Source organism: Podarcis raffonei, chromosome 11 (genome assembly GCF_027172205.1).
Source record: "Podarcis raffonei isolate rPodRaf1 chromosome 11, rPodRaf1.pri, whole genome shotgun sequence".
In the NCBI taxonomy this organism is placed as follows: Eukaryota; Metazoa; Chordata; class Lepidosauria; order Squamata; family Lacertidae; genus Podarcis; species Podarcis raffonei.
The window spans coordinates 58808594-58829532 of record NC_070612.1 but is presented as its reverse complement, the minus strand read 5'-3'; the positions used below and the strand labels follow the sequence as shown (position 1 = coordinate 58829532).

Genomic DNA, 20939 nt, shown 5'->3' with positions numbered 1-20939 from the left:
GGGAAGTCCGCCGTGAAGGAGGTGTCTCGCGCACGCTCTCTCTTCCTCCCACGTCCTTCTCAGGATGGCTGACCAATCAGCGGAGAGAGGAGGAGCGGGAGAGGCGGGAAGAATTCGATTCCGGCCCTTGAGGAGAGAGAGAGAGCGAGCGAGCGGATCGCCCGCTGCGGAGGGATATGAGGGCGAGGGGCGCCGGGATTAGTTCTCTGCGCGGAGGTGTAATACTTAGGAATACGTACTTGGAGCAATAACAATAGGAAAAACAAAACATTTGCTTTGTCTTATTTAAAACTCTCCCCCCACGCATTGAGGTCTGTCAGAAACCCAGGTTGCATTCTTTTATTTTGGGTGCCTCAAAATAAAATTCTTTTATTTTGGGTGCCTTTTGTTGTTTAGTCGTGTCCGTCTCTTTGTGACCCCCTGGACCAGAGCACGCCAGGCACCTCTGTCCTCCACTGCCTCCCGCAGTTTGGTCAAACTCATGCTGGTAACCTCGAAAACACTATCCAACCATCTCGTCCTCTGTCATCCCCTTCTCCTTGTGCCCTCCATCTTTCCCAACACCAGGGTCTTTTCCAGGGAGTCTTCTCTTCTCATGAGGTGGCCAAAGTATTAGAGCCTCAGCTTCACTATCTGTCCTTCCAGTGAGCACTCAGGGCTGATTTCCTCCAGAATGGAGAGGTTTGATCTTCTTGCAGTCATAGAATAGAATCATAGAATCATAGAGTTGGAAGAGACCACAAGGGCCATCGAGTCCAACCCCCTGCCAAGCAGGAAACACCATCAGAGCACTCCTGACATATGGTTGTCAAGCCTCTGCTTAAAGACCTCCACAGAAGGAGACTCCACCACACTCCTTGGCAGCAAATTCCACTGTCGAACAGCTCTTACTGTCAGGAAGTTCTTCCTAATGTTTAGGTGGAATCTTCTTTCCTGCAGTTTGGATCCATTGCTCCGTGTCCGCTTCTCTGGAGCAGCAGAAAACCACCTTTCTCCCTCCTCTATGTGACATCCTTTTATATATTTGAACATGGCTATCATATCACCCCTTAACCTCCTCTTCTCCAGGCTAAACATGCCCAGCTCCCTTAGCCGTTCCTCATAAGGCATCGTTTCCAGGCCTTTGACCATTTTGGTTGCCCTCCTCTGGACACATTCCAGTTTGTCAGTGTCCTTCTTGAACTGTGGTGCCCAGAACTGGACACAGTACTCCAGGTGAGGTCTGACCAGAGCAGAATACAGTGGCACTATTACTTCCCTTGATCTAGATGCTATACTCCTATTGATGCAGCCCAGAATTGCATTGGCTTTTTTAGCTGCCGCGTCACACTGTTGGCTCATGTCAAGTTTGTGGTCAACCAAGACTCCTAGATCCTTTTCACAAGTCCATGGGACTCTCAAGAGTCTTCTCCAGCACCATAATTCAAAAGCATCAATTCTTCAGTGATCAGCCTTCTTTATGGTCCAGCTCTCACTTCCATACATCACTACTGGGGAAACCATAGCTTTAACTATACGGACCTTTGTTGGCAAGGTGATGTCTCTGCTTTTTAAGCTGCTGTCTAGGTTTGTCATTGCTTTTCTCCCAAGAAACAGGCGTCTTTTAATTTCGTGACTGCTGTCACCATCTGCAGTGATCATGGAGCCCAAGAAAGTAAAATCTCTTACTGCCTCCATTTCTTCCCCTTCTATTTCACAGGAGGTGATGGGACCAGTGGCCATGATCTTCGTTTTTTTGATGTTGAGCTTCAGACCATATTTTGCGCTCTCCTCTTTCTTTTTTTTTTTTATAATTTTTTATTGGTTTTTCAACATATAATATAAGACAATACAAACAACAAACCCTAACAAACAAACATATAAACATATATAATTTCATAAATTTTCTCATATACCCAATTTCAACGACTTCCCCATGCCTCCCTTTTCTGCATCCCTGTTTTAAATTTTTTCAGCAACCCCTGGTCTGAATTACTTATTAATTCCTTTCTTTAACCCTTTTCTTTCCTCTTGTCCAATCATTTATCGCTGCAAATCTGCTATGCTTTACCCATGACATTTTAACACTCAATAATTTTACAAGAGTTTTTAAGATAAAGTTTAAATTTCTTCCAGTCTTCCTCCACCGTCTCTTTCCCTTGGTCACGGATTCTGCTCGTCATCTCTGCTAGTCCCATGTAGTCGATCACCTTCGTCTGCCACTCTTCCAGTGTGGGTAGTTCTTGTGTCTTCCAATACTTTGCTAGTAGCACTCTTGCTGCTGTTGTAGCATACATAAAGAACGTCCTATCTTTCTTTGACACCAATTGTCCTACTATGCCCAGGAGAAAAGCCTCTGGTTTTTTGTGAAAGGTACACTTAAGCACCTTCTTAATTTCATTATATATCGTTTCCCAGAAGGCCTTAATCCTTGGGCACGTCCACCAAAGGTGATAGAAAGTACCTTCAGTTTCATTACATTTCCAGCATTTATTATTGGGCAAGTGATAAATTTTTGCAAGCTTGACTGGGGTCATGTACCACCTATAAATCATTTTCATAATATTCTCTCTTAAGGCATTACATGCCGTAAATTTTATACCGGTGGTCCATAACTGTTCCCAGTCAGCAAACATAATGTCATGACCAATGTCCTGTGCCCACTTAATCATAGCTGATTTAACCGTTTCGTCCTGTGTATTCCATTTCAGCAGCAAGTTGTACATTCTAGACAGATTCTTAGTATTGGGTTCTAACAATTCTGTTTCTAACTTTGATTTCTCCACCTGGAAGCTGATTTTCCTGTCCTGTTTGAAAACTTCATTTATCTGGTAATAATGAAGCCAGTCTCTTACTTTAGACTTCAATTTCTCATAACTCTGTAAATTCACATTTCCACCTTCTTGTTCTACAATTTCCCAATATTTTGGCCATTTAGATTCCATATTATGTTTTTTAACTTCCTTAGCCTCCATTGGTGACAACCACCTAGGGGTTTTATTTTCCATCAGATCTTTATAACGAATCCAAACATTGTATAGTGCTTTCCTAACAATATGGTTTTTGAAACTTTTATGAATTTTTACCTTGTCATACCATATATATGCATGCCATCCAAATCTATTATTGAACCCTTCTAAGTCCAAAATGTCTGTGTTCTCAAGAAGTAGCCAGTCTTTCAGCCAGCAAAAAGCTGCTGCTTCATAGTACAATTTTAAATCCGGCAGGGCAAACCCCCCTCTTTCTTTTGCATCAGTTAGTATCTTAAATTTTATTCTGGGCTTTTTGCCCTGCCAGACAAATCTCGATATATCTTTCTGCCACTTCTTGAAACAATCCATTCTGTCCACAATCTGCAGTGTTTGAAACAAAAACAACATTCTTGGCAAAACATTCATCTTAATAACAGCAATACGGCCTAACAAGGAAACGGCCTAACAAGGAATGCGCTCTCCTCTTTCACCCTCATTAAAAGGTTCTTTAATTCCTCCTCATTTTCTGCCATCAAAGTTGTGTCATCTGCATATCTGAGGTTGTTGATATTACTTTAGAGTAAATCCCATTCAATGCAGTGAGACTAGCCTTTGAGCAAAGGTATAATAATAATAATAATTTATTATTTATACCCCACCCATCTGGCTGGGTTTCCCCAGCCACTCTGGGCGGCTTCCAACAAAACACTAAAATACAATACTCTATTAAACATTCAAAGCTTCCCTAAACAGGGCTGCCTCCAGATGTCTTCTAAAAGTCTGGTAGTTGTTTTTCTCTTTGACATCTGGTGGGAGGGCGTTCCACAGGGCGGGTGCCACTACCGAGAAGGCCCTCTGCCTGGTTCCCTGTAACTTGGTAGAATGAGCTGCACTCTTAAAGACATAATTTGGCGTCTCGTTCAATAGGATTGTTGAATAAATTAACTGAGAGGCCTTTTGACCAATTGCAGTAAATGGTAAAGGACCCCTGGATGGTCAAGTCCAGTCAAAGGCGACTCTGGGGTTGCGGCGCTCATCTCGCTTTCAGACCGAGGGAGCCGGTGTTTGTCCAGTCAGTTTTCTGGGCCATGTGGCCAGTAGGACTAAGCCGCTACTGGCGCATGGAGGACCGTGACGAGTGCAAGAGCGCACGGAAACGCCGTTTACCTTCCCGCCGCAGCGGTACCTATTTATCTACTTGCACTGGTGTGCTTTCAAACCGCTAGGTTGGCAGAAGCAGCGGGAGCTTCACTCCATCACGGGGATTCACACCATCGACCTTCCGATCAGTAAACCCAAGCAGCTCAGTGGTTTGGACCACAGAGCCACCTGCGTCCCACTGCCAATTGGAGAATCATGAATTCAGCATCAATAAGTTTTGGCAGACTGACTCCATTTCCTCAGGTCCGGTGTTGATTTTAGTTCCCGCAGCTTTTCAGAAAGCAGTCCCTGTATTAGTTTGCACAATCCATCCAAGACGAGGATATGCAAAAAAGTTATTTGACCCCGGTTGCAATACCTGCTAAACTATTCCTGATGTAGGTGGAGCCGGATCCTTTCTGGGTTCTGGAATTTGGCCTCTGAACCTAGTGCCTTGTTTGGGGCTAAAGCTCCCATTCTTTCTGAACACTACCTATGCTGACTGGGGCTAACAGGAGTTATGATCTAAAATATTTAAAAGACACCAGGCTGGGGCAGACTGCTGTTAGCAGACATCCTTTATTCTACAGCTATCTTTGAACCACAGATTCCAGAAGAAAGCCAGTTTACTGGGTCATAAAGGAGCTTATATGAACAAGGTTTCACTTTTGTAAGTACTGCTTTGAGGGCATCTGTCAAAGGTGGCGTGAAAACCTATTAAACAGAACCAAGTTCTACTATGATCTAAAGATATTGGGGACGTGTGATTAGAAATGCTTCGCAGTAATTTTTATACTTCCACTAGTTGACCAGAGAGATTTCGACATACAGCACAGTGACTAAACTTACTAAACGTATGCAAATTGTATAACAAGCTCCGCATAGCAGGTCAACTGCTCAGATGCTTACTTAAATGTACAGTGTCAGGAATTGTGAGAAAAAGCCTGAAGTACAACCAAATGCAGAAATTTATCTGTGCGGTAGTACTTTAAACAGCAGACACTTGGACGCATGCTGATAGGGATGTCCATCCCACTGAAAGTGATATTCCAAGGGTGAGTAACTTCTGATTTCTGTCTACCTGATTTGCACTGACTAATCTCCAGATCAGAGATTGTCAGTGAAGCTGATTACTGAACGTTTTACATCCTTTGAAAATCCAAACCAACTCTGAAAAATTATTAGCTTCAACTGGAATACCTGTAACAGTTTATAGTGCAAGAGGGAAGCACGCAGCTCTTACTGGACTTTTCCCTCCCAACTACAAGGCCATTCTTACCACCAACTGCTCTGTAGGAACGATCCGGATGACTTGTTATATGAGGACATTGTTCTCTCTTTTTTTAAAAAAAATGTAAAGTCTAATGTTTTGTGCAACCTGCCTTGGAAGGATACATTGAAAGGATGAGTAACTAATAAATAAGACTAAATCTTCTTTATGATTCATACAATACAAAAAAGGAACTTTAAAGTTTTCACTTGGTTGGTTTATTTCAAGGTCATAAATAACAGTGGCCTAATTTTTTGCTGTATATTTTTCCTGGAAAGGGTATGTTGTACCATATCCAGAAAACCTGACATTAAGCCTTGATGACAATAAAAAAGCAAATCCTTGTCTACTTCATGGATCTTCTTCACTTTTCAATAAAGCAGAAGTGGATTCATTTTAACTGCCAAATATACCTCTTGTTTCCTTATAGGAGTTTTGTGTTTTTTGTGTGTTGCAGACAATGGGAAAATATTACAGCAGCAGCAAACAGAACCAGCCTCTCAGCCTCTCCGTACAGAAGCACAGCAGCATATCAAACCATAAAACAACAAAGGGAAGAATTCATTCAATGGCACTGCTTTTCTACAGAGATTTTACATAAAAGTTTGCTTACGTCCATGTGTTAGCTCCCCACAGATTAAAATATTTGCAAATACGGCAGTAGCAATCCAGAAACATTTCAAAACACTTTTACGCAAGGAATCAGTAAATGATCATAATTAATAAATACCCTTTAAATCCTTCAAATATAATATTTTGAAGGAGACACTATATTTGGCTTGCACATCATTTAAGTGCACTCAAAACATTCTGATCGAATGTAGAAACTCTTAGAAGTGGTTTGAGTTAGGAACCTCCCTGATCTACATGTTTTACCTAGTAAATACAAAAACATAGTTTTCTATTAAAATGCTCATCTATTAAGAGCTGGGATTCATGGTATGAACAAACATTAAAATCCATTGCTTTTTATCTTTAGCAATTTAATTAAAATAAAATGTGTTTTCTTTAAACTTATATTGAAGACTGTTTGTGCTGCTGTTTTGTGAACCTGGAGGCTATAAAGAAAATAAACATTTAAGGAAATGGACGGTCTGTATTGCAACGTAAGATTGCTTCAATCCCTCATGAATCTTGATGAGGCCTCTTCTGTGAAGCTTTTCCCTGAGTCATATATTTACTGGAAAGGCTGCCTGTAGATGGGGAGAAAGACCACAAAAATGAGTAAATAGGTAGAAACCAAACTAGTTAACTTTTTAGTAAGATATGGTTTTAGTTTACAATGATGCAAACTCAGCAGAGCCAAGAAAAACGGGGCACTTGGACACTTCCAAGTCTATTCCAAGCTACCCACCATGTCTTTGACTGTAACCTCCTGTTACACATCTACAGTAAAACACCTTCTTTGTTTTCTCTAAGCATGTCTCTGTCATGAGCTTAAGGTATATTTATCCAGCGGCAACAGCATGCCTCCACTTCTGTATTCCTTTCTTGGGTCTGTTATTTCTGCCCATACATTCTGTCACTAAATTTGTTTCTCTTGAAGTTTCCAATCTAGCGCTTCATACAAAGCCTCTGTAGATGCAGCAGCTATTGGAAAGCTGCAAGTATCCCATTCTTTGTTGAAATGCTTGAGTGGTGGTGGCCGTGCAAGTACAGGCATTCTGGGATAAGACCTTGTCTGGATCTATTTCAACTGGTTTAAGGCCTGGTGTTGTCATTTACTAGTGCCGTCTTGATCACTCTGATGGAAGGAGAGGGGACCTCAACTCTGTTGGTTCTTCTAGACCAGGGTGGGGAACCTCTGGCCCACCAGACTTCCCCATTTGGCCTGCAGGGCTATTTTTGCCAAGCCGCACCCACCTATCCCACACCTGATACAACATGACACCAAGAGTGGGACAGGTTAATAATAATAATAATATTAATTTATTATTTATACCCCATCCATCTGGCTGAGTCTCCCCAGCCACTCTGGGCAGCTCCCAATCAGTGTTAAAAACAATACAACATTAAGTATTAAAAACTTCCCTAAACAGGGCTGCCTTCAGATGTCTTAAAAATAGGATAGCTGCTTATTTCCTTGACATCTGATGGGAGGGCATTCCACAGGGCGGGGGCCACTACCAAGAAGGCCCTCTGCCTGGTTCCTTGTAACCTCACTTCTCGCAGTGAGGGAACCGCCAGAAAGCCCTCGGAGCTGGACCTCAGTATCCGGGCTGAATGATGGGGGTGGAGACGCTCCTTCAGGTATACAGAACCGTTTAGGGCTTTAAAGGTCAGCACCAACACTTTGAATTGTGCTCGGAAACGTCCTGGGAGCCAATGCAGATCTCTCAGGCCCAGTGTTATATGGTCCCGGCGGCCACTCCCAGTCACCAGTCTAGCTGCCGCATTCTGCATTAATTGCAGTTTCCGGGTCACCTTCAAAGGTAGCCCCACAGGTAAAGATGTGACTGGTGGAGAGCTATGCAAGGGACTTGTTAAGTCCTGTGAAGAATGCTCCAGTACACCAAACGACCAGCTGATTGTCATGCTTGCAGAATGCTATACATAGGCCAAGTCTAGTTCACAAACCTGACTGGGGACTCAAGAATATTCTTCCTTTCTGTTTCTTTTTTTCTTCTTGTAAAAGCAGTCCCTTAAAAAGAAAAGCCAGGAGTGACTATTTGAAGATAGCTATTGCAAGATGTAATGGCAGCATAACATTTAAAATATGAATTGTGCTACGCAGACAAAAGTTAATTTTTTACTTAAAAAATAAATAAATCACACGTGGTAACTGTTTACCTGATTCAATCGACCAGAGTGCTTAACAGCACTGGATAAAGGGGACCCACATGGACTTTCCAACTTCAAGGCACCTGGGAAAGTTAAAATCTAATGAGATTAAAATTTATCTTACAAGAAAAATCTACTTTGGAAAAATCCACCTATTAATTGGAACAGTAAAAAGCATGCCAAAGGTCAACTTTCAAAATATTTTTTTCTCCCTTCAGGGCATTTCTGATTTATTTATTTTTAAAATAAAAATAAATTCTCCCACCCTCTGGCTTTGTATTTGACAACCACCAAGGCTGCCATTTGAAGTAGGGGCTTTCCTTGCCCCATGCTCCCATTGAAAATATCACATATCTTAGGCTGCTTTTACTCTCTCTCTCTCTCTCTCTCTCTCTCTCTCTCTCTCTCTCTCTCTCTCTTCCTAGGGGGGGCGGAAACAGCTTCAGTGGGATAGCTTTTCAACAAGGAAATGGCAAAAAGGGAAATGGTTAAAAAGCTACCAGCCACTCCTAGGAATCAAACAAAACATCTCTCCAACATTTACTCTCCCTACTGAAAAGTATTTCAGAACCACAACTTTAGAAAAGTTTTATGGGACAATTTACTGCATTCATCCGTTGTGGGAGGAGGGGGAACTAATTGTTTTGTTAATGTTAAGCTTAAGCTTATATCCTGTTTCTTGAAAATTTTAAAAAACAACATCATATTGGTTGCCCTCGTCTGCAAAGAAAAGAGAAAAGAAGGCCACAAGTGTCATTAAAATTCCCAGTTGACCTTAAAACATATTTTTAGTACCATGAACACTATTATTGTTGGGTTGAATACCTGCAGCTCCTTTGTGCTGAGGGCACTCCTTTTTAATATGTCCTTCCCTTCCACAAATAAAGCAACGCTTTTCTCTGTCTTCCTGTCGCTTCCATTTCTCTGCTGGCTGCTTGGGTGTCTTCTCTTTTGCAGTTTCCATTGCTCCCCTACCCAATTTGTTTTTGTTAGGTGTACATATCTGCAATCTCCCATCTTTTAGCAGGACATCTCTTTCTGCAATTTTAACAGGGGTCTCTTTTTCCTCTTTACTTCTTTTTTCTTTGTTTTCTGTGTATCTTTGGTTTTTAAGATCTTCACTCTCATGCCGTCTTCTGGGTCTAAGAATGCATGAATCACAGTTAGATTTCTCTTAAGGCAGCCTGAATATGAAAAAATGTACTAAAATCCCCTTAAGGCTTGCTAAATGTCACACTAAAGCATTTATATGTGCTAAGTATTACTACACCAAGGGGCTTCACACCCAACGTTCCCCAGTGCACTCATATTTCCAATCTGCTAACAATGGTTAGGAAATGGGGAACATGTCTGCACTGCTGTCAGTAAAAAAAAAAAAAAAAGCACAATTAGAGGCATATTATCCTTCAGGAAGACAAAATGTACTTACTTTCTCCGCATGGGACAGTCTTTCATGAAATGCCCAATTTTACCACAAATTCTGCAACATCGATCATTTGGGGCCAGTTCGCCTTCTGTCAGCACCTCTGGGTCAAAAAAATACTCCTAACAAAAATACAAAATGTTAGCATTGAACTGAAATGGGCAATTCTTTCTGACTAATGCAAAATAAGCAAACACTACTGGTTGCATATTGCTGTGTTTTAAAATTACAGCAAGGACTAGTGAAACACCTAAGACAGGGTTCCTAAAGTGTGGCTCACAAGCTGAATTCAGGTGGTTTATAATGATTTTAAACTTTATTTTTGCAGGTACTTTTATTTCTTATCTATATAATTCAAATTGTAATGCAGTTCAATACAGCATAGAACATCTTAATAAAATGTTGTTAGATTTCTAACACACTCACCATTTTTGAAGAGTATTCTTTAGGAAATCCTCTTACCGGGGTGCCAAACACCCTCCGACCATTTATAAAAGCCTTCATTATAAAGTTTGTCACTAGAGTAATCAAAACAAAAACAATGATCAATTAAATGGAAACAGAGTCAGATAAAAGTATATCTCTGTACAACATAATTTATGGCAATCACTTACTTTTTCTTGACAAACCAGCTCCAAGATTGTGATTCAGGTCGAAGGGATCTGCAAGAAGAGTGTTGCAGGTTTTAACAAAACCCATATTAAAATAGCTTGTGAACAAACAGAATCCAAAGAACAAAAAAACTAATGGGAACGCGGGTTACATTTTTAACGCTGAGCCACATTTATAAAACAGATTTCTTCCCCTTCGTCATGTACAAAGAAAGGGAAAAACACTGAAGAGTGATCTAAGATTTTGATGACAAGAAGATGAAAAACCTTCAACAAGATAAAGCAACAGTTGTTCAAACTGAAAAACTAAGCCAATCATTTTATTGCAAAAAAAATGTATATAGAGAAAAAAACTGTAGTACAGGGGAACCCCTACTCACTCAGGGGTTCTGTTTGCGGCCACCACGCAGAGCGAGTGGAGATTCCCCTGTTCCGCCCCGGCCATACCACCTTTCAGCGCCGAAAACAGCGCATGTGTCAGTGGGAGCGTGCATGCTGATCGCACGCAAGTGGGGGGACACCTGTACAGTGGTACCTCGGGTTACATACGCTTCAGCTTACATACACTTCAGCTTACAGACTCTGCTAACCCAGAAATATTACCTCGGGTTAAGAACTTTGCTTCAGGATGAGAACAGAAATTGCACGGTGGCGGCACAGCTAGCTAAAGTGCATTAGCTAAAGTGGTGCTTCAGGTTAAGAACAGTTTCAGGTTAAGAACGGACCTCCGGAACGAATTAAGTACGTAACCAGAAGTACCACTGTATAGTAATCCATAGGCAGAGGGAGCAGGCAGAAAAAGAAGCACCAGTAAAACGAGTCTGATCCTTGTATTTACTAGTTTATTAAGAATAGAGAGGCAGGGATTATATAGATAACACTGGACGGCCAAACAGAACTAGTCACTTGGGGATTACCAGCATGAGCTCCCTGACAGCTAGCCAATAATATTCTATGTCTATTCAAGGGACAGCTAGAGCAAATGCAAATCAAGGCAACAAGATATGCAAGAAAGCTGGAGTGATAAAAGGCTACCCTTTGATGGCCAATATCACGTGCCTAGCATGGCCCATGACACCACATAAGACACAGAAGGCAGGATCACCGGAAACAGGTTCAGAGTCCAATGAGCGCATACTACAAAACACCTCTATCAGTCTACTTTATATACCAATCTAAATTGGGGTCTAGGGACGTGGGTGGCGCTGTGGTCTAAACCACTGAGACTCTTGGGCTTGCCAATCGGATGGTCGGTGGTTTGAATCCCCACGATGGGGTGAGCTCCTGTTGCTCAGTCCTGCCAACTTAGCAGTTCAAAAGCACATCAAAGTGCAAGTAGATAAATAGGTACCACTCCGACGGGAAAGTAAATGGTGTTTCTGTGCGCTGCTCTGGCTTCGCCAGAAGTGGGTTAGTTATGTTGGCCACATGACCCGGAAGCTTTCTGCGGACAAACATCGGCTCCCTCAGCCAGTAAAGCGAGATGAGCGCCGCAACCCCAGAATCGTTCGCAACTGGACTTAACTGTCAGGGGTCCTTTACCTTTACCTAACTTGGGGTCTATTGGTGCTTCCTTCCCCCTATATCTCACATCCCATTGTTTAACACAACGCCTAGCCTAAAGGTAAAGGACCCCTTGATGGTTAAGTCCACTCAAAGGCGACTATGAGGATGCAGCACTCATCTCGCTTTCAGGCCGAGGGAGCCGTCATTTGTCCACAGACAGCTTTCTGGGTCATGTGGCCAGCAGGACTAAACCGCTTCTGGCGCAACGGAACACCATGAACACCAGAGCGCACGGAAACACCGTTTACCGTCCCGCCACTGGTACCCATTTATCTACTTGTACTGGCGTGCTTTCGAACTGCAAGGTAGGCAGGAGCTGGGACAGAGCAACAGGAGCTCACCCCGTTGTGCGGATTCGAACCACCAACCTTCTGATCGGCAAGCCCAAGAGGCTCAGTGGTGTAGACCACAGCGCCACCCGCATCCCTATAACGCCTAGCCTACTTCAATCTCAATGTATGGGGCAGCTTTTTCATGGACTAGAAGCTTCCACAGCTGAGTGTCAAAGAAGAAAAGGGAGCGTGGTACCCTTCTCAGAAGGCATCAGGAAGCATACTGTGCAGGTGCATTACTGTCAAGTGGACAGCAATGTTCTGGGAAAGTCAGTGATCTCATCTGTGCTCATGCCAGGTGGGGCTCAGTGCTGAAGCAACAGACCTGCGGTGTCTGCTGTCTCTTCCCACCCCTGGTAGTAAGGGTCCTAGGTCCCCCCTCCCATATTCAGTTGAGCTAAGTGGCAGTTGTGCCAAGGCACTGCTAGTTTACAGTCAGCATCCAATAACTGTAGCATCACAGCTCATGATGCTGTGTTCATACAACAGCTCGTGCTGTATTTTTAAAACTAATTTGCCAGTACAATGCTTTTCCAATCAGGTTGCTAAAATGCAAATTCCTTTGAGCAGTTTGCTGCCTATACTGTGACGGACCTTTAACTGTATTACTCCCCCAACAGAAATTAAGCATTTCACCAAACCTGGCCCCGTTGTTCAAATGTATTTGTTAAATGATGAATAAAGCTCTCATAATTTAGAGGAATACCTTCAATAACTATGTATTTTGAAGTCCACTGCTTCTTGAATGTTGTAAGCAAACTTTTTCTTCGGATGCAGATAACGTGCTCTTTAAAATCAAATTCTTCAGTATAGAAACGTAGAAGTCCTAGCCATAATTCACCAATGGATTCTTTGTTTTTACCAAAGTCTGGCCAAACTGTAGGCTGGAAGTGAAATATATATATGTATATATCTTTTTCAGGTGTAGACAATAGCATGCAATTTACTGATCTCTTGTCACTCTTTGCCTAGATGTGTGAATTGTTCCCACTTGTAGAAAGGGTCAATTTGCCAGTTACCCTGGGTCTGCCAGGCTAAAGAGAAGCACACGCTAGCCCAGGGGTCAGCAAACTTTTTCACCAGGGGGCCAGTCTACTGTCCCTCAGACCTTGTGGGGGGCCGGACTATTTTGGGGGGGGGGGGATGGTGTGGAAATGAACAAATTCTTATGCCCCACAAATCACCCAGAGATGCATTTTAAATAAAAGGACACATTCTACTCATGTAAAAACACGCTGATTCCTGGACCGTCCGCGGGCCGGATTTAGAAGGCGATTGGGCCAGATCTGGCCCCCGGGCCTTAGTTTGCCTACCCATGGCCTAGCTCTATCCAGTGGGCTGCTGGGCTGTCAAGGTATTGAATTTGTGTTTATGTAAATTATTACAATATATCGTAAGCCACATTGAGAATCATTGGATTGAAAGGATGGATACAAGTCTTCTACTAATTTAAGTAAATTGGAGGGTTCCTAACTGAGAACTGCTAGCAAATCTTACGTCTGCTGAGATCCTCGGATCTGGCTGCAAATATTTTGCCAATCATGAGCTACCAAATAAATGATGGGTTAAAATGACCCCATCTACTTGATTGGCAAGCATTCCCAATATGAATTATGCAAATCGGTGTGATAAGAATGAAACAGTTTCGATGGTTCATGTAAGTAAGGTTCCAACTGCTAAATATATACACCACAATTCAGGTTTGTAAGGGGTTTTTTAGGGTCTTACTTTTATTAACTCCCCAAAAGCCTTTGAAGTGATATTTTTGCACACACATAAACTAATACTTAAGTAGATCAACAACGTTCTGTGGGATAATCTGCCTCATATAATCAACATGTTTAAGTCTAATTAATGAAGGGGTTAAGACCATAGAGTAAGCTGTCCTGCCAGGCTTAGCTTACCTCGAGAATTACTAATAATCAAGCCTTTGTTTCCCTCTAGCCTACATGTGAACTCCAGTGTGCAAAGTGTTCTGAGCTGCTGCCTCCAGCCACATGGCTCTAACAAGCCTCTTTTAAGTTCCTGTACCAATAATTTAGGAACTTTCACCAGTTTGGAATTAAACTAAGTTTTACTGCCTATGCAACATGAATCTGACCTCTGGACAGTTTAGAAGTGAACCATTTTTATCTTACCAAACGTGCTCTTTTTCTATGCGAGGGAAAGAGGGAATATTTGGAAAGAACTTAGAAGGGCATATTTCAAAGGTCTAACAGACTATATTTCCACACTTTGTTGAATATTTTTGATTTAAACTCTCTGCTGGAGCTCTCTCACCAAATAAGACTTGTCCCAAACTCCTTTTATATCTATATTTTTTTCCTTGTCACCAACACATTCTACATTTCACTGTGTGTGCTCTCAATAATGTTTTCTTTCTATCTTGGCAAAAAGGAAGTAGCTAAATGCAATGAATGAAGAAAATGAACAGAACTGGTTCTGATCTAAGTATCTGCTGACATAAATATTAGTGAATAACTTAAACATCATTTTAAGAGGGCACTAGATCTTTAGGATCTTTTGAGCACAGTACTGCCCTTTTCTCACGCCATACAATTAAGGTAAAAATGACCAACAGCGTCACAACGTCCTCTGCAGTTTATAAAAAGTTACGACTGGGATCATGAAACACAAGGTAACATACATCGTTAAGTCTGAGCAAACGTACTTATTTCCCCCCCAATTTCCCATGGTCAGTTTGACCTCATTAAAAAGGTTAGCAGTGTAACTTTACTTAAGATTACATAGCAGAGTTGTTTTCATATTAGCCAGACTCACCAGTTCATCTGTTTTGTCAAAGAAATAGACATTCCAGCCATCAACTAGAATTTCGGGTTTCTTGGGCTCTTGGTATATCTAAGAAAATAAATATTAAGACTATCAGGGAAGGAGGTTAGTGCTTTTGAGATGTTTTCAAGTGAGTGTGCAAGCATAACAGGGTAAAATCCAATGCTGTGCAAGCTAAATTCCAGTCCTGCAACAGGACTTTGCTTTCCTCTCTTCCCCAGCCCCCACCGCATTCCCAAAATCTGTTCCAGAGGGTCTCCCGGCAGTGCAGAGCAGTTTTTGAGTGTTTGTAGGTGTCAGCGCTGCCCGAGGTCCCAGCTCACAAAGGACCAACGCCGCTTCGTTGTTAAGTATAAAAGTCTTTATTGAAGTTCAGTTTCACTTTCACAGCCGCAGCGTGCAACCCTACGTCTCAAACTCTAGACCGCTGAAGCTCCGTCTGAATCTCCTCCCCCCTGACACCAGTTTAAGACTCTAGCCTTGCTCCACCTCTTCCTTTGTTCTTTCCTCCTCTGGGTCCGCCTGTCCGTCGGGGTCTCGCCCTTCCTAGACTCTTCTGACGCTGAGTCCCCTGAATCTTCCCCCTCCCTCCGGCGGGCTTTAGGACCTGGTTCCCAATCCGGGTTTCCTGCTGTCCCGCGCGCCTGTACATTTGAACTTGGCGCGCGCGCCCAGCCTGCCACTTTCCTTCTGACCGTTACACTGCTGCTGTCACTGCTCCCCCCTTCGTGGAGGCTAGCTGGAACTGACCTCCCCTCCGTTTCCCCACTTTCCGATGGAGGCGTGGTCAGCCCTGACTCATCTTCTCTCCCCTCTGGAGGAGACGCTGGTCCTGACACATGTGACTCTTCCCCCCCCACTACGCTCTGGTGGGGAAGCTGGTCCTGATCCCCCGCTGCTGCTTTGGGAGTCCCCGCTGGCCCCTTGCTTCTGGTGCGTCCCCCCTGGGACCCCCCTTGCCCTGACCATCGGCGCCCCCTTCTGGGAATCTTCTGATTCGCTGGAGAAGCTCATGGAATCTCTCGGGTCACTGTCATACTCCCCTACGCTGCCCTCGGATTCCTCCCCTTCGCTCTCCATTTCCTCTCTCCCCTGTGCTTCTGCTCCTGAGCCCCTGACAGTAGGGGCTACAAGAAGGAGGGAAAGGCGAAGTCCCTATGCACAATGTTGTGCGCACACACACAGGCTTAAAGTGTGTACCTCTTGAAGTACAGGAATGACAGGAGGGTTTCTCTGCTGAAGGAAGTAGAGCACCATTAGAGTATAGGCATAGGAAGATAGGCTGCCTCTAGATGCATCACCAATATCACACATCTGAAAAGAGGGGTGGAGTAGAAATTAGTGGAAAAACTTAACGGCTGTCACTTTTTCTCCCCCAGTTAACTAGAACATTGATGTACCTTTGTGAATACTTTCATTGTATAGCAGAGATATTTTACTCTTGGATCAATAGCTGCATAAGAGGACAAGAGTCTTGTGTTATGCAGAGCCTAGAAAGAAATGAGATTAGAATTTTGAGATGGATTGGTGCAGGAGGAAAGCAACTGTATGACTTGGAAAGCTCTCTGAAATACCTGTCACAAGAAACAGCATTATTTCAGAAGCATGCACTTGGAATGTGGAATGTGCATGTACACCACAACCACAATTTTTTTTTACTTGCTATCTAAAAATTAAACAACCTTGTTTTAAAAATACCGAGTGAATAAAACACATAATTTCAACAAAAATATGCTCAAAATCACAGTGCATGTTTGGACAAATTTTAATACCAACCATTTCTACAAGACACTGAAGTAACTACCTTGACATATTTATTTTTTTGATTTCCCAAACTCTGTTGATCAGTTGTCCACATGAACCCCATTTCTGTTCATCATAAATACAGAAGAACTCATCAATGTAATTTGGAAAGCTGTTTTTCCTCCATAACAGTAGCCCCATATCCCATTTGCTATATCTCCAGTGGCTATTTGAAGAAGTGCTTGAATTTCAACTAGGAGATGTTCTTACCAATGTATTATACAAGCTGATGTCTACTTCCAGACCACTTCGTACATGAAAGAACTTGACAATTGGCACTTTAGCAGTTGTTATCGGTAATATATTTCTTAGACCTATGGAAGTACAAAAAATGAAGATTTATACCAGTTGAACTACATGGGAATTATGTTGGCTGAAATTCAGCATTGTTAAGTACACAATGATACTTAGGCCACAACCCTATACAGTTATTCAGGAATACATCTCACTGAACTGAACACATCTCATTTTCGGCAGTGGTTTTCAACCATGTTCCAAGACATACTTAGGAAGCCTAGGGTTCCATGGAAGCTTATCAGGGATTCCTCAATGTGAAGAACAGTAACAGAAGACAGACAATTTACCTTTTTCTGCAATTTACACCCACAGGGGAGTGCTGAGTATATTACAGAGCACAGTCAGTTCAGGAAAAGTGATGGCAAGGCCTCAAAGCCCAGGCTAGCACACTCTACAAATGCCTTATAACATGCCCCCAAAGTTTTAAAGCTATGGGCTACAACATGCCTGGGTTTTCCCATACACTTTGTCCAGTTTTGACAATTCCACCCAGAGGCCATTTTCGGCGGATAAATCTCGCCTATGTCTGGCGCATTCTGGATGTATGGCAGCCCTAATTAACTATGACCAAGCTGGCAATGACAATGTTCTTCCAAAAGAGAACAACATTAAACCACACAGATCTGTCTAGTGTATTTGTTTTAGCTTTAGAAATATATATGAAGTGCTAGCAGCCTGGCTACAAGAAGACCTGGCTTCATTATTGATATTCCTCCTAAATTTTATATCTTCATCATTTTATGCAGACAAAGGCTATGCTAATTGTGCTATTTTTTTTGTTAGGTTTATTCCATCACCACCATTTTAGGTCATTGCAAGAACAGATTTGCACACTTTATGGCAACTAACTTGCATGTTTTCATTTTGATTGTGGGCCAATGGCTAAGGGCAGACAGAGTCGCAGATATGTGGGCTAACAGACTTTAAGAATGTATCTCTATTATTGCAGGCAGACCAATATTATCAAGTATTGTGCATCCAGGAGGGTTTGGGGGGAAAATTAAAATTTGATTGTTAGGATTCTGTACCAAAAATCAAATGAATGCATGCTAAATCAGGGAAGATGGCCAGTCCACCAATAACTAAGCTAAATTTCTCCATTCATTTATCACATGAATGATATGCAAAGAGAAGTCAATGCAAGTGGCTTTATGGTTTTCAGACATACTAGAAAGCTCTTGTGGCTAAAGTGCATCAAAGGCCTGATCCGAAATTTAAACTCCTTTCGTGAGTGTTTAGCATCGGCAGAATCTGAAATTCACAAACACCCTCACACAATTCATGTTCCTGTGTGCATGGTTTAAAAAACAACAACATACAAACCAACCAACCACATTTTCAGCAACAGTTACCTGAATGTTTCTTGAGCACTCTTGCAAGTTCTTCAATAATTCTTATACAGTCAAGTCCCTGTGATAAAAAATACATCATAATCCTTTTTTAAAGCTTTAAAAACACAGCAATACGACAAAGCTTAAGGAAAAAAATTGCTCCCCAATATTACAATTGCCAGCATTACAACAGGCAGATCAATGGCTACAACCCGCAGACCTAGTGAAGTTGCCCCACTGGAACAGGAAGTTACATCTGCAAAATGCTTTTGTTCTGTTTGTTGGAATGTTTCTTTCTTTTAGATTTTTGTAAGAGGCAAAACCTAATTAAAATTAATTGTAAAAAACAAAAACAAAATTTACATCTGCAAAATGGGACTTCCTCACCACATTCCGCCCCCCCCATCCCTTCAGAGGACTGGTAGAACCCATATAATGGATTTGGGAGTGATGCACCGGGAGAGGAGAGAAAGAGAAAGATCACTCCCAATGTGGTGAGTAGAACATCTTTGTTTACAGGACAACTTCACTGGAGGTAACCCAGTGAGTGTATGTGGTTTTTTTTAAAGGCCCTCTCATTCATATTGAACTTTTCTTCTATCATGAACCTGACTGTGTAACAGATCAATCCATACGGCTTTTAGAACCTCCAATTTAGAAAACGGCAAGCATAAACTTGATGTTGCACTCAACATCTCACAGCCCTGGTCAGTTTTTCGTCTGGCTATCCAGGTAAAATTTCACAAGGGGCTTCCCAATGAAACCTTTCATAATTCCAGTTTCTTGTTAAGGCTAGGAGGGAGGGGGAGAAAAGTAAAGACACTTTTTTCTGCTTCCTGCAAGAGACAGACCAAGGCCAATCTGCTATCGGGAAAAGACTGGCCATCGTGAACAAGCAACAGCACTAACGTGTACAGGTTGCCCGCAAGACACAGGTGTCTCTTTCTTTTGCCTTCCCGTGCAATAGGTTGCTGTACCCAACTACACCAGATTTACATAACGAATAGACTGTTTTCAAGTGCAAATTATTGTGACTTTGTTTGTTCTCCTTCCCACTTAACACATCTGAAGCAGTTGCCAGTGAAAGCTGTGCAATTTTTTAAAACCCCAGAAATAAACAGTCACCATGATCAAGGTGTCACTAATATTTTAGGAGCTATGTCGGTGGTTTTATGCTGGTATCAATGCGACAACAGCATTGTAAGTGGTAGATTCAGGTAGGTAGCTGTGTTGGTCTGACGCAGTCAAAATATCTAAATATATAACATATAAAAAAACTGTCCAGTAGCACCTTAAAGGTAAAGGGGCCCCTGACCATTAGGTCCAGTCGTGACCGACTCTGGGGTTGTGGCGCTCATCTTGCTTTACAGGCCGAGGGAGCCAACGTTTGTCTGCAGACAGTTTTTCCGAGTCATGTGGCCAGCATGACTAAGCCGCTTCTGGCGAAACCAGAGCAGCACACGGAAACGCCGTTTACCTTCCTGCCAGAGTGGTACCTATTTATCTACTTGCACTTTGTGCTTTCGAACTGCTAGGTTGGCAGGAGCAGGGACCGAGCAACGGGAGCTCACCCCGTCGCAGGGATTCAAACCGCCAACCTTCTGATCAGCAAGTCCTTGGCTCTGTGGTTTAACTTACAGCGCCACCCGCGTCCCTTTTAGCACCTTAGAAGCTTTTGTGTGCATGAAAAAGTGTTGGTCTCTAAGGTGCTCCTGGACAATTTTTTTATTTGAGCATTGTAAGTGATTACTGAATACCCTTGGGGGGGGCGGGACCTGAGAAAGATGCTTAGTAGATCAGCCTGTGTCTTCCAGAGGAATGAACTTTTGCTGGCACAATAGAATCTCCTCTTCTTCTGCCCCCTGCACCGCCCTCCCCAAGAAATCTGTACTGGAGGTTTGGAGAACCCTCAAGAGGAGGGGAAGGGGAACAAGACGAAGGGGGAACAGCCCACTGTGCAACTGAGTATCACCCATAAACACACTTATTTGTACTTGTCGTGTTGCTCATGTTAAAAAGGCTACCTCAGCTGTCTCCAGACCATCAACTGTCATACAAATATCGAGATCACTTTGCTTGAAGCCAAATCCATTCTTTGAAGAGCCAAATAAGTTTAATTTAGTGCCTGTAAAGGAGGGTGTATTTCAGAGAATTATTTGAGCACGTTAGCATTCGTTAGTAATAAATATTGGACAATCAGGCCAAGAATAAAGAAAACGAGCTGTAATAAATATAAAGCATATCCTTAAATTTTCTGCTAGGTAACACATTCTGTAGTAACTGGTTTGAGATTAGTGACCTAAGGACATCATAAAAATTACTTTAGTACTTTGAAAATAAATATAATCACAAAGAACACCTGGAAACTCTTGTCTGATGAAATTTTCAAGATTTTGCCGTATATATTCACGAGCCTGGTCTTCTATAATGTTTGGAGCAAAGTCCTCTGTTGAAGAGACAGCATATATTCATTTAGAAGCAGAATTATGATACCAAGTAGATGCACTAGACAGATAATTTCCTCTATAATAATAATATTATGCTACACATTAATTGACTGATGGTATATCTAGTTAACTTGAGGAATCAATATGAAATCTATAATGCAATACGCAATGCTGTTAACCTAAAGTAACAGAACCAA

The 20939-nt window shown here is 42.3% G+C and overlaps 1 protein-coding gene and 1 long non-coding RNA gene across 3 annotated transcripts in view; one reads left to right on the top strand and one right to left on the bottom strand.

The window, feature by feature from the left end:
* The first annotated feature begins 34 nt into the window (after positions 1-34).
* LOC128423574 (uncharacterized) lies at positions 35-6378 on the top strand. Of its 2 annotated transcripts, none has more exons than XR_008332798.1 (3): positions 35-311; positions 4682-4761; positions 5819-6378. It is a non-coding gene; the product is annotated as an uncharacterized LOC128423574 (long non-coding RNA). The 2 variants fall into 2 exon arrangements; XR_008332797.1 differs by having other exon boundaries at positions 45-216.
* TUT7 (terminal uridylyl transferase 7) overlaps positions 5557-20939 on the bottom strand; it is a 41558-nt gene continuing 26175 nt past the window's right edge. Inside the window, exons 15-29 of the mRNA XM_053408861.1 lie at positions 20655-20741; positions 20320-20420; positions 18317-18374; positions 16878-16981; positions 16265-16354; positions 16065-16178; positions 14856-14933; positions 12781-12958; positions 10180-10227; positions 9992-10083; positions 9572-9687; positions 8968-9284; positions 8152-8225; positions 7939-8002; positions 5557-6554 (exon numbers count right to left, since the gene is read on the bottom strand). Coding sequence (XP_053264836.1) covers positions 6487-6554; positions 7939-8002; positions 8152-8225; positions 8968-9284; positions 9572-9687; positions 9992-10083; positions 10180-10227; positions 12781-12958; positions 14856-14933; positions 16065-16178; positions 16265-16354; positions 16878-16981; positions 18317-18374; positions 20320-20420; positions 20655-20741 — 1589 coding nt within the window. The 3' untranslated portion in view covers positions 5557-6486. The remainder of the gene's footprint in view (positions 6555-7938; positions 8003-8151; positions 8226-8967; positions 9285-9571; positions 9688-9991; positions 10084-10179; positions 10228-12780; positions 12959-14855; positions 14934-16064; positions 16179-16264; positions 16355-16877; positions 16982-18316; positions 18375-20319; positions 20421-20654; positions 20742-20939) is intronic.